Source organism: Anopheles funestus, chromosome 2RL (genome assembly GCF_943734845.2).
Source record: "Anopheles funestus chromosome 2RL, idAnoFuneDA-416_04, whole genome shotgun sequence".
NCBI lineage: Eukaryota > Metazoa > Arthropoda > Insecta > Diptera > Culicidae > Anopheles > Anopheles funestus.
Genome location: NC_064598.1, coordinates 89,659,130 through 89,676,446, shown reverse-complemented (window position 1 = coordinate 89,676,446; position 17,317 = coordinate 89,659,130). Strand labels below are relative to the sequence as shown.

The window sequence follows — 17,317 nt, the reverse complement described above, 5'->3', positions numbered from 1 at the left end:
ACTACGTAATGATACTACATACTAGCAGCGGCTTTTTTTTTTGCTGTTGTTTTGGAACAATTTCAGACGGATCGTTTTTGTTTTGTTTTTGTTTTCACTTCCCCGCCGATGTGGAAGGTAATTTTATGCTGCCGCTGCCCTTTTTTTTAAAGTTAACTCATACCTCCCCTGGTCCCGGTTTATGACCCAACCTCGTACCTTATGATCGTCGTCGTTACGGCGCACAATGAAAAGTGTAAAGCATCAACAACGTTAACCATCAGCCGGGTGGTAGCGGATTGCGTGCGGATTCAATCTGTAGCGAGCCATGAGACTGACCACAGCGCCGAGTTGTCTTATTTCGAGCGCTAAATAATGGGTAAGCGTAGTTATTACATTAATAGTAGCACACACTTGGCGATTGAAGCCAGACAAAAGAAAAGAAAAGCCGTTGTGCATATGATATGTTCGTTTTTTTTAATTTAAAATAAAGATTCAGTGTCAATTCATCCAGTTCGATCAGTAGCAGTAGTACCACTTAGCCATAAACATCACAAAAGATCAGCAAATGGGTAGAAATGGCAAATTACCGGCTACATTTAAAAAAGGAGAATGAAATGTAATATTACATATCAACTCGCAATCACAATTTAGGTTTGAAAGTTCGACACAGTTCGGTCTCGTTGCATAAAGTTTTGGCCCCGGGAAAAAGGAGACACACCAAAACAAAAAAAAATGTTATCAGTATTCTTTTCGTGTGATGCGGAAATTGTTTTTCATACGATGGACACACGTGTGGCTTAGTTAGGGTTTGTGTGTGTGTGTGTGAGGGAGAGAAAGAGGGGGAACAAGAGAAGATGTTTTTCACTTAAAAAGAAAAAAAGCACACACACACACACACACACGCTAATTGATGCTAATTAACACTCGACAACGAACGTCACGCTGGACCAAAGCGATATGGTGGTTGATGACAAACGTCAACGGAACTTGACCGGGAAGGGGGGGGGGGGGACTCCAATCTGTCTGTTGCTGATGTGTTGCTAACGGGAGAATCGTTCAGGTGCGCTAGTTCACTTTATTTTTCAACCCCTAAAGTTGTGTTATTTTTAGTAATTTTTTTAAGTAAACTTTTTAGTAGATTTTTTTTTCTTGAAAAATTTCAGAAGATGGTTGTTATTATTATTTTTACGATGTCTTATTACCTGTGGAATAGTAGTAAACGGATCGCTCTTTTATGCGAAGTATCGTTTTGTATGCCACGAGCATTCACCGGATGCTCCTCGATATGGCACCAGTGGGACATTGTGTGATTTCCATCCCAGCCGGAAGTGGAGACTTGCCTGAAGCGTAAAATAGAGGAAACGAAGCAACAATAAAACTCGTACGAAAAAGTACCAAAAAAAATAGAAGAAAGCTTTTACTATTTAAATTAATTCTAATGTTCTAACTTTAGTTCACCGGTACGGTCTAATCAGCTAATAATGCTCACGCCACATAGGTTCATGGCCATCCTCTCTACTGGTGCGACATCATCCACAGGTCAATAGCACACCACAAACCGTGGCATCCGTGACGACCGGACGAACCTCGGACGATGCTCATCTGCATGCGTGACACACATCGTGCTACAGAGTTACACATTCGGATCATTTCCGACCCGTGGTTGTGTGCTCAGTTCCGGTGGAAGAACGATTGGACGATTGGTTAATTGTTGTGTCTCGTCGGTCTTAGCACACACGCACATCCCAATATCTTCCACAATGCCCAATTAGCATGATAATGGAGGTGGTCCCAAAACTTGTTTCTGTGGATTCATTGAACTTATATTTGCTTAAGTTATATCATACTGATCGGGTTCGGGATCCTCTTTGAGTTATTGAGATTGTTTAGACAATCTATAAACAGGCTATAAAAAATATATTTATAACAAATAATCTTCCTCAAACATTCGAAAAATCACCATTTGAAGCTATACAAATTCAAGAGAAATTTTTCAAAATTACTCAAAAAACACTAAGGCTATAGCCTTAGAAAATTTTCAAGTTTTTAGAATTTTTTAATTTGAAGCATAATTTTTTATATTTTTTTATTTAAAGCATTATTTGAGTGAAAAGAAACTTATTTCAACCGATTGGCATTAAAATAAATCAATTTATTTTTTTTGCAAAATTTCTCAAAAAAATGGCAAGGGGTACCCCTTATGAAATTTTCGAGTTGAAAATTTTTTAAAAATTTTTTTCTGATTTTTTATTATTTTTTTAATTTAAAGCATTATTTGAGTGAAAAGAAACCTATTGCAACAAATTCGCATTAAAATATATCACATTTATAAATTTTGCTAAATTGCTCAAAAATGTGGAAAATTTTACATTTTCTCAAACAGGGTAAGGAACTTGGTTCCTAGAATAACTTCTGGCAAAAACATCTGAGGGCATGACCGTCCAAGAAGAAAATGTAGCCATTGGTGCCATCTATCGACCACAGGTTAAAGATTGGTGATCCGTTGAATACCGACCGAGTTATAGGCAAAACTTGGCGCAAAAATGAGGAAAATTTTACATTTTCTCAACAGGGTATGGAACTTGTTTCCTCGAATAACTTCTGGCACAGACATCTGAGGGCATGGCCGTCCAAGAAGAAAATGTAGCCATTGGTGCCATCTATCGACCACAAGTTAAAGATTGGCGATCCGTTGGATACCGACCGAGTTATAGGCAAAACTTGGCGCAAAAATGAGGAAAATTTTACATTTTCTCAACAGGGTATGGAACTTGTTTCCTCGAATAACTTCTGGCACAGACATCTGAGGGCATGGCCGTCCAAGAAGAAAATGTAGCCATTGATGCCATCTATCGACCACAGGTTAAAGATTGACGATCCGTTGGATACCGACAGAGTTATAGGCAAAACTTGGTGCAAAAATGAGCCTTAGTCAATTTTTATTTTTTTTATTTTTTTGATTTTTTTATTATTTTTCACTCTTTTTTTTATTTTAAGCATTACTTGAGTGAAAAGAAACACATTGCAACCAATTGGCATTAAAATAAATCAATTTCATTTTTTTTGCAAAATTTCTCAAAAAAATGGCAAGGGGTACCCCTTATGAAATTTTCGAGTTGAAATTTTTTTTTAAATTTTTTTCTGATTTTTTATTCTATTTTTAATTTAAAGTATTATTTGAGTGAAAAGAAACATATTGCAACAAATTTGCATGAAAATAAATCAATTTTTAAAATTTTGCTAAATTACTCAAAAAAACTAAGGCTATAGTCTTAGAAAATTTTCAAAGTTTTGGATTTTTTTTATTTTTTTATTATTTTTATTTGAGTGAAAAGAAACTTATTTCAACATATTCGCATTAAAATACCTCACCGTTATAACCACAACCGACGAAAGAATATAAGTAAAGTATTACAATATTGTGATTGAACTCACTTGCACATTTTCGTTTCAACTCACGTATTTACTCCTTTTGCAACTCGACTCACCACGGCTACATGCTTACTCTACTCTCATCTCTACTCCAAATGGTGAACGTTTAAGGTTCAAAAACTTAGAGCAACCACATCTAGAATCTATGACTAGTATTAAAAAATTATGCAAAGAATATATATTGAAGACATTTTACTAAAACGGGTCACTGATCTTTAAGAAAATCTGGGTGGAAAAACTGCAATACGTGCTTTCGATCTTTGAAAATATCGCACGAGGATCACTTTATTCTTTTCTCTCTCGCGTTCTTATTTCCTGATATATTCTTTTCCATTTTTTTACTAAATATTTCTGAAAAGAAAAGTTTCTAGAAATTAAACCAATTTTCGACATGCTGACTGATATAACTCCTCTTAAGATACCTTAAGTAGAGCAACCTTTACCTTGTTTTATTGTTCAAAGCACCACTAAGAAGTTCATTGTACGGAATTACTCAGCACACACACACGCACGCACACGTACAATAACAGTGGACAGTGAAAAGCCCATAATGCACGCTAACGGAACGGGGGGCATAAGTTTTTCCTTTTCCAACCCCCCCATACACAAAAAACAGGGAACACCCGTAGATCGCAAGCCTTTTACACTTCTGCCAACAGCTGCCGGGGCTGTTTTGTTGTACCCAGCGAACCATTACGCGAGCGGCAGCACCAGAGGCGTTCTTTCCAATGTTCTTGCCCTCCATCAGGCTACTACGGTGGTCATTAGCAATTCGTGCTTTATAGCGCGCGATCGCATATTGTACCGCTGGGTCGGCCCCACCGTTGAATAACTTCCAAAACCGAAATTGATAATAACTTCCGAAAAGGGGTGGGTACGGAGTACGGCGTCGTCTACGGCGTGGAACGTCTGCCAGGGTGGGGCAAGACGATTTCATTCTTTTATAAGGGGTTGTGTATATTTCTGCTTCCGGTCTGTTGCGGTTGCGTTTTGCCGTGTGTGCGCCATACCACGCACGGGCGATTTGAAGGTAGAAGAAATGCAAGACACCCCACTGCGTACATATTGGCTGCGATATGGCGTGTGCCGCAGACACACAGGTAACGCGACGTGAGCCAAGTACGTAATGAACGTACCGGCAAACCTTTCCTGGAGTCAACAGTAAGTCAAGCGAGCTGAGAACTGTACGTTGGAAGCACCAATCCGAAACATTACAGACGTTTCAGCTTGATGGGCAGCACAAAAACCAGGAACCTGGACAGTTCGTTTGCTTTGTTTCTCTTCTTCACCAGCGATCGTGAGTATCGTAAGTCAATATGTTAAGATACGTTTGAAGATAAGTTTTATGTGTGAAAAATATAAAAAGAATTACTAGCTTCCGAGGTTCTTCTAGTCGATCTAGAACTGCTAAAAATAATTTCTAACTTTCATCTCGTTTCGTTCGAATTTCGTTAGAATATACTTAAGCACGAGCATTCCCACAGTATATAGAGACTCGCGCAGCATTTCCCTCCCACAGTTTATCATCAAACAATTTACGATATTAATTCAAAACGACATTATTACTAACATTCAAATGTAGCGTGTGATTGATTCAATTTACGAAATGCAAAATAAAATTACCATGCAGCAACAATGTAGAACGTTCCCAGACACATAATTTTGCTGTTCTTCTTTTAACCAGAAGTTTGGTTGTGGTTTTTTTTTCTTCATTCGCAAAATAATCGAACGAACATGATAAAGCTTTATAATTAGCCGCATACATACATATTTTACGTATCCTTATGCACACAAAATCGTCTTCAACGGTCAATCCCTTTCGGGCGGGTTATTTAACGTACACGCTAATCAATTGTTCGGCATAATTTATTGCTATAAAATATTGTCCTCGGGAAAAAGAATGCTGGCCTGACTGTGTAATAATATTCCATCTCTGTCTCTACATTCGGGAGCTGGTTCCCTTGCCATTTTTCCAACGGTTTCGTATGTGATCGTTTTGCTTGAAGTTTTGGAAAAATGGAAAGGCGGATTTCGGACTGATGGGAAGATGTCGTCCGTTGTCGTTTTTTGGACTTGGCTGAATGATGTATTTCGAACATCGCAAATAATTACGGGTTTCATGTTGTGTGCGATGCGGCTTGAGGGCTGTTGTCTTTGTGGACGAAAAGCTTTCCCCGCGAGCTGGGTTGAGAAATTCTTGGTGAAATAATTGCAATTGGAGGACCCAATTTTTGAGCAGATGTTCGTACATAAAAGGAGCTATATTTTAGCGGCGTTTTGACACAGTTTGTGTTTCGTTTAGGATTTTGTTATGCTTCTTAGCGAATACCAAATTGGGAGTGAACGATTCATAATTCGCTGCCTAACTGCTCTTAGTGACCTTCAGCCAGTAGGGTGAGTTTCCATTTTTGTACCGGTACCTCAAGTTACTCCCGTTGCAAAACACCACCAATACGCGACAAACCACATGGCGAACAGAAGCTGCGGAATAGGTGCAAGATGCTCAACAGAAAGCTCACGAGGGCGAACCTGTTTCTTACTCATCTGGCACTTTGCCAGACACGTTTAGTCAGCGAGTTTCGATCATGATGACCATGATTGGGACATGATCGTAAATGAGCGAGCGAACCTGTTCGTTTGCATCGTTGCTCACGCGGATACGATGGAAAGTGGCCAGGAGAAAAGGAAGATATTTGTTCACCGGAGCAAATGGTCACTTTTCTAGCGCGAATGGCCATGTTTCTAATGCAGCTTAATGCAATATGCATACTCATTACAGGACCATGAACGAAGCCTTCATCTGCATGATTTGTCGTACTAATGTTTCGTTCGCATTCTAATCGAAAAAAACGGTAGGGTTTCGATGTTTCGGGTTTATATATGCAATAAAAGCATTATTTCCATTTACGCTGAATTAATGTATAATTAAAGTTCTTGTAAAATTTTATACACCCAACACCTATTTGCAGCATTTTGCAATTCGAGCTGTTGTCAAATCAAGCAGTTTGACTGCTCGAAAGATTGAATCGTAAAAAACATTACGATTTATATGGGTTTACTAGTCGGTTTACATTAATTAAGTTTAATTTATTGTAGAATCTAGTTGTTAGCAAATATTTAATGAAAAAACAAATTTTGATACTACTTTTATTTTTGCATGTAGATCGCCCACTGTGCTTTGGTTTGTGTATTGTGTATGTTTGGTTGCTATTTTTCACCGGGCGATTGTTTACATCGCCAAACGTCAAAGGGCATGGTTTGGTGCACAACAAAATCACGAAATAAGTTTTGTAATCCAATCTATTGTATAGTATTAAGATATTGTAGTTCCAAAGTTCCCGATGAAATTGTTATACCGAGCGGCCTCGATTCAAAACCGTTTGGCGCTTCATAAAAGCAATATTTTGTAATACGATACATCCGATACAAAGCGGTAAAGCACAAGCATTGTGCAGATTAGGCAGGAGCAGGTTTTTGTCCTGGTAAAAGTGGCAAAGTGTACCTCAGCAGGATGGCAACGAGTGAAACCGTTCGTTCTGCGACAGATCTCGAACAGGACTATCAGGAAGCGGATAAAACACGAGCCTCAAATCCGGAAGATTTTCCCAATTTTCGTGACTTTCAAATCGTCAAGATGGTGCAACACTTTCGCGTCGTAACGGATGGTACGGAGCAGCAGCTGAGGCTCGGATTCAAGTGCAAAACGTGCGGCGTAACGTTCAACAAAACGATGCAACTGCTCGGCCACATACGGTTGCACTTTGAGGACGAACACACGTGCCGGGAGTGTGGGAAATATTTTTTTGACCCGAGCAAATTGCAGATACACATCAAGTAAGTTACTCGCGGCGTACATATCTTTTGTGGTCAAATATTGTCATACTTACGAAATACCTTTACAGAGCCAAACATACGATAAACGAGTTGAAGTGTCAGCTCGGATGTCCCCGCTACTCATCGCCCAGCTTCAAATGCCTTCAGCTACATTACGAACGGTACCATTTCGTTAAAATCCGTATGCGAGAGCTGCGCAAAATGGACGAAGCGATTCGAAACGGGGGAACGGTTATGACGGAGATAATACCGAAAAAGCAACGCCGTAGACAGTTTCACGCGACCGATCTGCTGCGCTCTACATCGAGCGGTGAAGATTCGCAAGGCCTTGAAGGACCATTTGAGGAGGATGCAGCAGAGCAACAGCAACAGGAGGAGCAGCCAGTGCAGCAGGAACAGGAGCAGCAACAAGAGGAACAAGGGCAGCCACCACCACAGACGATACAGCAACAGCAGCATCCGCCACCGCAACAAATTCAGCTGCAGCAGATACAGATACAGGCGCCACAACTGATACAGCACCACCATCAACTGTCTCAGCTGCCGCAGCACCAGCAGCAGTACGTAATCCAAACGGTCGAAGCAGTCGAAGAGGAAGACGACGGGTTCGACGATGACGATGATGGTAGTGAGAAGATAATGTCCGAACCAGGAGCGGAAGAGAATGCAATCTATGACGACCAAATGCAGTGTTGTGTGTGTGGGGCGATATTCGAGGATGAGCAGCAGCTGGAGATGCATGAAAATTCACACACCGCACCACTTGAGTGTAGCTTCTGTAGCATGACGTTCTTGCAGCTGCCGGACATAAGGCAACACTATCAAAGCCGACACCAGGCAGTAAGCAGACCGTCGCAATACGTTATTGCTCACCCGGGCGGGTCCCTGGTGCAGCAGCAAGCGTTACATCAAATTGTACACAATCCGCATCAGTTGCAGCAGGAGCAACAGCAACCGCAACAGTTACAGCAAACGGCCCAGTTCATTCCGAGCGCATCGAATGGCGCAATGACGACGATGCTGGTAATGCAAAATGGAATGCTCATACCGGTACATGCAATCGATAGTGCACAGCTGACCGCAGTTAATCCTTATCAGCACCAAACGACACCAACTACTACACTCGCGCCGATCGCACAAGGTTCCCAAATTGCGTGGCCGATAACGGCGACACCGATAGCGGCCACGCAGCATCATCATCATCACCAGCAGCAAATACTTCCACCGGTGCATAATCAGATTGAAATTATTCCGCTCCACACAAGCCCAACGGCCGGTGGATCGGCACCACATCACAGCATCATTACATCGCTCGCCCCGCAACAGATTCAAGCACAAACGCCGCAGACACTTACACCAATACAGCTCAGCATTAAGGATGCGAGCGGAAATGTGATTGGAGGTGGTGGAACGACGAACGGGTCCGGTGGATACGTTATCAATCAGATTGCATCGATTGATCCGAGCTATTTAAAGCAAATAGATCCAGTTTTACATCAGCAGCAGCAGCAGCAGCAGCAGCAGCAACAGGAACAGCAATCACCGCAACAGCAACAACCGACACAGCAAATGCATCATCACCAGTGGCACAGTGTTCAGCAGCCTCAGCAGTTTAATTCGTAGTAAAGGGAGACAACATGGTAAATATCGTTATTAGTTCATTTATCGTTTCCATGGCAACGAGGACTAATTTCACACTTTCCGGTTTTATTGCAGGGTTTAAGGTGTATCACACCTTTGAGGCGTTTTAACTAGGCTAGCTAAAACCAACTCTTTCGGTTTTTTTTACCGTTTCTCTGGATTCATTTAATGTTGAAATCTACGCATTTGGACTAAAGTGCTGCAACAGGATGAAAGCGTGTGTCTACATTATATCAACCCCAACGCCAACGTTTCCAGTGCAGATATGGTGTTTTACAATACAATCAATCGGGTATTTCTTATTAAAGTTTTGTTCCGTTTCACTTCCTACCCCCGTCACGCTTTCAACGTATCCCGTCTTGTATTTTTTTTTTTGGTTAAACGTTAGAACTCTATGTTAAGTATAAAATAAATGAAGATGTAAACTGAAAAAAGCTCTAATCATTTCAATCTACGACAAAACTCGCAGCGCAAAAAAAACGTTTGCTTTTGATAAGATATTTATCATAATTTTGAATGAGGATCAACTTCCTTCTGAAGTACAACAAACGAGTGATCAACTGTGGCAAAATACTGGACTCTTACGATCTGATTTTAAAACGAATATGGGTCTAGTGTGCATTGAGGTTTGCGACATATTTTATTGAAATCCGAACCGCGGCACGATCCAACCCGATCTTCTGTGGGTCTTAAATGAATTATGTATTTTCAATCAGTTTCGTTCTTGATCTTTATCCTTCCCAGCACTTGTAATTAACGCCATGCTCACTTGATCGTTTGTGGTCAAGTTTTGTGTGTCGATGCAGCGGGACGATGCTGAAGCAATAGCTGCCGCAACAATTTCGTCCGTTCGTGTTCCGGTTTCTCCGCCCGTATCCGGTACAATACTTCCGGGAATTGAGGATGGGATATCTCGATGTGGTGCGCGTATTTCTGCACATTCGGTAGTGTCTGTTCGCAGGAGAAACACTTCAGAGCTTCGTGCGAATGGGAGGACAGATGGCCATTCAGTGCCGTTGCGCGGGTGAACGTTTTATAGCACACGATACACATAAAGGGTCGATTGCTTATGTGTACGCGCAAATGGATCAAGAGTGAATTTTCTTTGGCGAACCGTTTCCTACATTCGGGACATTTGAACGGTTTCGTGTCAGAGTGCATGATGCGCATATGCTGCCGGAGGCCAAATTTTTCGCTAAACGATTTACCGCACATACCGCAGGTTGTCGAATTGACCGAATTGTAACCAGGATGTGTTGCGGCTGGTGAAGCAAGCGTGTTTGAATCGTCCGTGGGCATTTCTTCCAGCTCTGGTGTTCGTGCCTGCAGTTCCATTTGTGCGAGATTTTCGAGAAATTGCTGATCTACGGTAGCTACGGAACTGATAACGAATCCAACCTCTGCAGAAGTATTGTTAATCATATTTTCAGATACTTCCGATGGATCATCCTCATTAGGTGGTTGCTTCGTATCCATATCCCCTTCGTCATGGTCTTGCAATTCCTCTTTTAGACATTTCTGTACAACATTGTCTGGTGTATCATCATTCTGATCTACTTCGATCGTGGTAACAGACAGTGGAGGTTCTGGTGATTCTTTCATCAACAATCCCGAAAGGATGGGATTGGATTCAATTTGTTTTTTAAAGCTAGGACACGATTCTTGCTTGCTAATCGGCACCAGATCCACCTCCGACGTCACCTTTATAGATGACGCTGGGCACGATTCCTGGTGTAGCTGTAAAGTTGAAACTTTAGCAAAAGTCTCCCCACAATGATTACATGCGTGTGGTTTTTGTGCGAAAATATTCTTCTCTTGCAGGTGCTGCTTCATGTGGCGGTAGAGCGTGTCCTTGGGCAGCGTCTGCTCACACTCGATGCAACGAAATGTGGCTGGTTTTACGATAGGCGAGCTTTGATCAACATTTTCCACCATGCTGGTGCTCGGTACGGAGCTTGACACTGGGACGTTTTTCGTAATTCTTGTCACCGTCAGTCCTGGGTGCAACTTCTTTATGCAGTGCGTTTTCAGATGCAGCTTAAGCCGAGTTGAGTTTGCAAACGAACGTTGGCAAAGGCTACACAAATACGGATTTTCACCCGTGTGCACTACAATGTGCGCGACTAAGTGGCCAGTGTTGGGAAGAATTTTAGCACACACATTGCACCTGTACTGTGGCGTGCCGGAAGTGTCCTGCTGCACGATGGTGTACTTGTCGGACATGGATTCGGCGACAGCATCGTTCAAGTAGTCGGACGTAATGTGCGTCCCGTTGGAATCGTACAATTCCTCCTCCGCTTCCTCGTCACCATTCTTGGAAGGTTGCAGGTAGTAGTAGGCTGGGAGTTTCCTTTTTACCTCGTTTGTTGTTTCTGACTCCATTGCAGAACTCCTGGGAAATTAATTGGAGTTTAGCTAACTCAAGAAATATACGTACTTACGCGTGAAACCTATACCTCTGCGTTGCTTCTAGTAATGTAAATTGCAGAAAAATCGATCAATATTTTGCTCCTAGTGCTGAATGTGATCTTTTCTCTGTGTTGGGCAGTTTGTTTTATTTACCTTTTGTTTGACATTTGTAATTTGACGTCCGAAAGAGACGCCCGTCATTTTGGTTGTCAACCAGTTTTTCACGGCAATCGCGCGGATTCTGCAATAATTATCAGTGATTGTAAACAAACAATTTGTGGAAAATCTTGCTAAATAAGTGATTTTACTAGTCGAGAACACGGTAAGCCCGATTGGCTGCGAACGTTGCGTGATTGAAGACACTGTGCACATTGTTTTTAGGCCGGCTGCAGCGATGTCGGTCGTCATCGAAACTACGATTGGCGACATCACGGTGGATCTGTTCCTAAAGGAACGACCACAAGCCGCACTAAATTTCCTGAAGCTGTGCAAGCTGAAGTACTACAACTACAACCTGTTCCATACGATCCAGTCGGAATTTATTGCCCAAACTGGCGATCCATCCGGTGTCGGTGATGGTGGCATGTCCATCTGGGGCATCCTCGAAGGAGAACACAAGCGATACTTCGAGGGCGCCAGTGTGCCAAAGATTAAACATTCTGAGCCGGGACTACTGTCGATGGTAAACGCTGGCGAGCATTTGATTGGGTCTCAATTTTTCTTCACCCTTGGAGCTGATCTGACTTCGCTCGATGGTCGCCATACCGTGATTGGTGAGGTAACGGAGGGGCACGAGGTGCTGCGGAAGCTGAACGAAGTCATTTGCGATGAGCGGCACCGACCGTACAAGGATGTGCGTATTACGCACACAGTCGTACTGGATGATCCATTCGATGATCCGCGAGGTTTCCGGGAACCGAGCCGGTCTCCTTCACCATCGGCGGAGCGCTTGCAGGGAGGTCGTATCGCGGCGGACGAAGAAATCGACGATCTGGGTGGGAAAACTGAACAAGAGATTGCGGAAATGATTGCTGAGCGGGAGGCGAAAGCACGGGCCACGATTCTGGAAATTGTCGGTGACATACCGGATGCGGACATTGCACCACCGGAGAATGTACTGTTTGTGTGCAAGCTGAATCCGGTCACGACGGACGACGATTTGCAGATCATTTTCAGTCGGTTCGGAATGATCAAGGGATGCGAAGTAATCCGAGACAAGCTGACCGGAGACTCGCTCCAGTATGCGTTTATTGAATTTGAAAACCAGAAGTCCTGCGAAGATGCGTACTTCAAGATGGACAATGTGCTAATTGACGATCGACGCATTCATGTTGACTTTTCCCAGTCCGTTTCGAAGGTGAAATGGCGCGGCAAAGGACGCGGAATAGAGTTTAAAGATGGTGCCGATAAGCGATCATTTAAGGATTTCGATGGAAAGAAGCAACAATCAAATCGCAACGGCGGAGGATCAAGAATGGAGCATCAGAATGTTTCCCCGCAGAGAAGAGCACGTGAACAAGAAAAGCCAAGGAACCGGTCGGAGTCTAGATCTCGGTCGCGATCTGCTTCACGATCGAGACCCATCAAAGCTGATCGGGGGCGACAACGTAGCCGATCGCGCGATCGAATGCAGAACCGTGATCGGGACAGAAACCGTCCTCAAGGGCGCAACGTACAAGAAGGTGGTGTTCGTGGACGAAAACCGAAATTGACTGAACGAAACTCAGCCTATTTGGAGCAACGAAATGGGCGAGACATTCGCATTAATCAGGGCAAGGTGGACTACAAGAATCGCCCGTATCCAAACAGTTTCGTGCAACGGAAAGGTCCTCGCGATAAGAATGCAAAGCGTGGTGGCAATTTGGGTCCTCGAGCCTCCAGTGGGAAGCGTCACGAACCACCACCACGACGTCGATCTAGATCGCGTTCAAGAGATCGCCGCATGAGACGTTCACGTAGTGGATCACGCTCGAGAGATCGCCGTCACAGCTCTGATCGCTACAGAAGTCACCGATCATACTCGCGCGAAGCTAAGGGACGCAGACCAAATGATGCGGCTGACCGTGTTGTTAACCGTCAATCACCTAGCCAGCAGCGGTCCAATCCAGATTTTCGCCGAGTGGGTACTACAAAATCAATCCCGGTCTCGTCCGATCGAGATCAGCAGCGGGAATCAAAACCGACCAAACGTCGGTCGGCAAGTTCCGGTTCAACGAGCCCCCCACCCAAAGGGAAAAGGAAGAGAAGTTCTTCCCGTTCGTCTAAATCGGCTAGTTCGTCCTCGTCGGGTTCCCACAGCGAGTCGGATGAAAGGTCGAAAAAGCGGAAGAAAAAATCTGCGAAAAAGAAATCGAAGAGGAGCAGCAGCAAGTCAGACAGGAAGCGAAAAGATTCCATTTCCTCTAACGAGGAAAAGCACAGGAAGAAGTCTAAGGGAAAGAAGAAGAAACGGAAGCATTAGAATATAGAAACAATGCAGAATGTGCATTTTAATTAATTGTAGGCCAGCCAGCGCGAGAGATACATGAGGGGAGAGTACTAATGAAGGCAAAATTAACAGAAATAAGATGCAAATAGAGTTAGTTTTTAATTGAATCAGTAAAATGAAAAAGATTTTCATGTAATAAAAGCTAGGATCGAAATGTAATGTGCGTGTAAACGGGGTATAATTCATTTTAAAAAGTGTGTCCGAAAAGTTGATATAAATTTTGATAAATATTTGAACATTTTCTTTCCGCGTTTTCCACACCATTGGCCAATGGACGTAAATCATTTACCACTGGTCAAAAGTTGAAAATATCACCACTAACAGTGGGCAAAGAATGAACTGCAAACTGGCCAAAGTAAACTATGGAAAAAGGGAATCGGTCAAAACGTTATTACAGTTGTCAAAGTGGAACGTCAAACGCGTAGCGAGCAAACAGAAAAAAGTTGTGCTCGTGTGAGGTGGGTGTGCGCGTACTTTGCTCGCGGTTTTCTTGCAACAATTTTCACATTTAGCTAGATTTTTGCACTGCCATAGCTAAACATTGTAGTGGACACCCAAAACGGAAGCAATCCCCGTTCAGGGAAAAAGGTGAAAAGTAGTTTCTAAGGTGTGGCGTACCTGCTGTTCTTCCATTCGGATGGTTTCATGCAAATGGCGGAGCTCTACTGTACGCCTGTACCTTTGTGTAGGGTGAAGAAAATCTAACGTCCAGCTGGTGTGCGTGTGTGTGCATTGCGTTTGGAAAACAGGAAATTTCTATCATTTCGGAAGAGCAATCAATCGAAATAAATAGTTTCGAGTGTAAAATAGTACAGGGAACGCGGCTCAATCACGGCGCCTACCTATCCCTCGATATCGATTGAGAGAAATCAATGTCGCTTTCGTTATCGTCGTCGTCACGGTAAAAAAGAAGGAAGAGAAGTGCAACCGAGATAAAGAAAACCCTCTTCGAAACGGAAAACGGGAAAGCGCATCGCATATTTGAAGGGTTTCATAAAGTGATTGTGTGTCCTTCCTATCTTACTATCTATTTGTTTTACAGTCTGTCATTGTATGTATGTGCGTCGTGTACTGTTTGTGGTGTAAAGTGTTAAGAAACAAAGTTTACTAAACATCTGAGCAAGGGGCAGCGCACGTCCGCGTGTGGTGTGTGGTTGGTTATTCGACTGTACCAGAGGCACCGTTCCTCACCGGGTCGAAGTTGGAAAAAAATCGGTGGGCACAATCACCACGGGTTACTTCGATAGAAAGTGGCAATAGATGCAATCGTGCGGAAAGAAATGAAAATGAATAGCGACAGTACGCGAGCAGGGGCGGCAGCGCGAGCTAAAGCGGTCTCCTGCCGAAGGCGATCCGTCGCATTTTGGTTCTTTGTTCCTGTGTTTGTCCTTGGGTGCTTACTGATTGATCAGGTGAGTTGAACCCTTCGCACCGTGTCTCACAAGAACGATATTCTGCTTGAACTATTTTTTAGGATATGCTTACCAGAATAAGGAAACGAAACGTATATTGATTGGAAAAGTATTTTACGATACATAAATTCAATCCAAGTGGTTGTAGGGTGGTTGCGTTCCCATAATTTTAGAGAAACGAATCAACATCCCGGTCCGGTCTGGTTTAAAATTTCGACTGTGCTGTTTTTGTTCCCTCAATACGCAGTTCTATTGTTTATTTAAAGCCTCCATAAGCCAACGCTGCTCAGCATCATGAAGTATATTTTTCTTTCCTATTACTCATCTGTGTAATCAAATTCTTAGTATTGATAGTTGTAAAAGTGCAGGAGCGCAAATCGTGATGTTGAATTTGTTTGTAAACATTAGTGCTGCTGGTGGTCCATCGACTGTCCGGTGGGCTTGTTTCACTGTTTTTCATTTTCTATGCTGCACTTATGCACCATGTTAAAATGTACAATGATGCAGCATGGTAGTGTTGGTAGTAGATATTGAGCATACACCTGCGAGTGAGTGGTTGCCGAGCCACCACCACCACCATCACTATGTAAAACTATGAAACCACGGCCAAGTCCGACTGTTTGACGTCACGATTTATGGCGCTTGGCGCTGTTGTTGGTTGCGAATTCAACATATTTTGTTTTGTTTGCTGCTCTTGCTGCAATTTCCTTCTTTATTTTCACGCTAGATAAAGTTTGGCCAGAGATGGATGAGCAATTGGTGAGGTGTGTGTGTTGTTTGCAACACTAATTGGATTCCTCTCGTCGTCTTTCACTTCTCTTCGTCATGTCGCTGCCCTCATCAGCAGAGCACGGCTCACAGCTCCAATGCTCAAGAGGACAGCACATCGTACGATCGATGTATGCCAGCAGTTGGTAGTGGTGCATACGGATGCGCACAGATACAAACGTGTTTGTAAAGAAGAGTTGGCCAAAACGCGGCTGGAAGGGATGCGGTGGGGGGTTTTTTTTGGATACCAACATTGGAATGCCAGCTGGGAAAATTGTGTTGCCGAGAAGTTGTTGGCCTCCGGGGCCGGGTGAAAACAAACACACTTGAACCTGTTCCTTTTGCTTTGGGAATAGTGGAGCTATTTCATTTTTTTATAACTAAGATACGTATTGTAACAATCATAAGGAAACGTAGATTTAAAAAATATGTAAATTATCCAAAATCAAAAGTCTATTTCGTTCTATTGAAGAAAAAAAAGAACAAAAATGCGGATTTTATTCTGTTGACCTTGATGGACTGAACCGGTAGTGTTGTAGTTTTGCTGCTTGATCTAGAGGCTTGTCTCGGTAGAATGAAGCACCATTATACCTGCTAGAAACATCTAAAAGCTTCCAATTCACACAACAAAAGAAAAAGTGGAAGTTTGAAGCGCGAAAATATTCATCCGTAGCTTAAATTACGACGATAAACCCATTCGCGTCACTCGACACGGATGAATAATCGACGCAAATAGGTTCCGATTCTGTGTGGTGTAGAAATTTGCTAAAATCCACCAAAGTAACACTTCCATTTAAATAGGCTCTAACCATATTTCGACCCAAAACCTCACTTCATAATTCGATCGAGAGGAGCAGCACAAATTGTGATTTCTACCAGTTGATGTGGTGCAATAATTGTTATGGCAAATACGATTTTTCTTCACCCGACCGATCGGGTGTTGTTAATCGAGTGAACTACATCGCATATTGCACGATTCCCGGGTGGAACGATAAACTTCAACGATAGGTACACAACACACAATGCCACTAGAGATCGGGTGACAAATTAACCGCTATTAGTATTAATTGTTGAAGGATTTATTTTTTTGTATTATTCTAGACACAAAATGGCCTCCAGTAAAATCATTTCGCAGTGACATGTATTTCCCTCCTCGCTTTTTATGTCTGGATTGATGTCATCGATTGGGAAATGGAATGATTTTGATAAGAACTTCCGGATATCATTTACCATCGTTTGAACAATGCCAATCGTAATGGAAGGAATCGTTTTTAAAACAAGCAATTGGAACTGAATCATTGCGAATAATGAGAACATATTTCTAACAATTCGCTTTATCAGAGCTGTGACG

General features: G+C 42.8%; 4 protein-coding genes across 8 annotated transcripts in view; 3 read left to right on the top strand and 1 right to left on the bottom strand.

The window, feature by feature from the left end:
- Positions 1-6,636: 6,636 nt before the first annotated feature.
- LOC125762101 (putative uncharacterized protein DDB_G0268364) lies at positions 6,637-9,103 on the top strand. Its single transcript, XM_049423866.1, has 3 exons — positions 6,637-7,248; positions 7,317-8,888; positions 8,965-9,103. The coding sequence occupies exons 1-2, from the start codon at positions 6,926-6,928 to the stop codon at positions 8,869-8,871; spliced, it is 1,878 nt and encodes a 625-aa protein (XP_049279823.1). The 5' UTR covers positions 6,637-6,925; the 3' UTR covers positions 8,872-8,888; positions 8,965-9,103.
- A 118-nt stretch (positions 9,104-9,221) lies between these two features.
- On the bottom strand, positions 9,222-11,445 carry LOC125762104 (zinc finger protein Xfin-like). Its single transcript, XM_049423873.1, has 2 exons — positions 11,346-11,445; positions 9,222-11,281 (listed from the first exon to the last, which is right to left on the bottom strand). Exon 2 carries the CDS (start codon positions 11,269-11,271, stop codon positions 9,673-9,675), a length of 1,599 nt encoding a protein of 532 aa, XP_049279830.1. The 5' UTR covers positions 11,272-11,281; positions 11,346-11,445; the 3' UTR covers positions 9,222-9,672.
- Positions 11,446-11,449: 4 nt separating this feature from the next.
- LOC125762100 (peptidyl-prolyl cis-trans isomerase sig-7) lies at positions 11,450-13,945 on the top strand. Its single transcript, XM_049423865.1, has 2 exons — positions 11,450-11,620; positions 11,680-13,945. The coding sequence occupies exon 2, from the start codon at positions 11,693-11,695 to the stop codon at positions 13,757-13,759; it is 2,067 nt and encodes a 688-aa protein (XP_049279822.1). The 5' UTR covers positions 11,450-11,620; positions 11,680-11,692; the 3' UTR covers positions 13,760-13,945.
- Positions 13,946-14,170: 225 nt separating this feature from the next.
- LOC125762097 (NPC intracellular cholesterol transporter 1) overlaps positions 14,171-17,317 on the top strand; it is a 41,104-nt gene continuing 37,957 nt past the window's right edge. For 2 of the 5 annotated variants that reach the window (XM_049423858.1, XM_049423857.1), the window contains exon 1: positions 14,203-15,198. In XM_049423858.1, coding sequence (XP_049279815.1) covers positions 15,067-15,198 — 132 coding nt within the window. In that variant the 5' untranslated portion in view covers positions 14,203-15,066. Of the gene's footprint in view, positions 15,199-17,317 lie in introns of all 5 variants that reach the window. The other 3 variants (XM_049423856.1, XM_049423855.1, XM_049423859.1) reach the window with 3 other exon arrangements.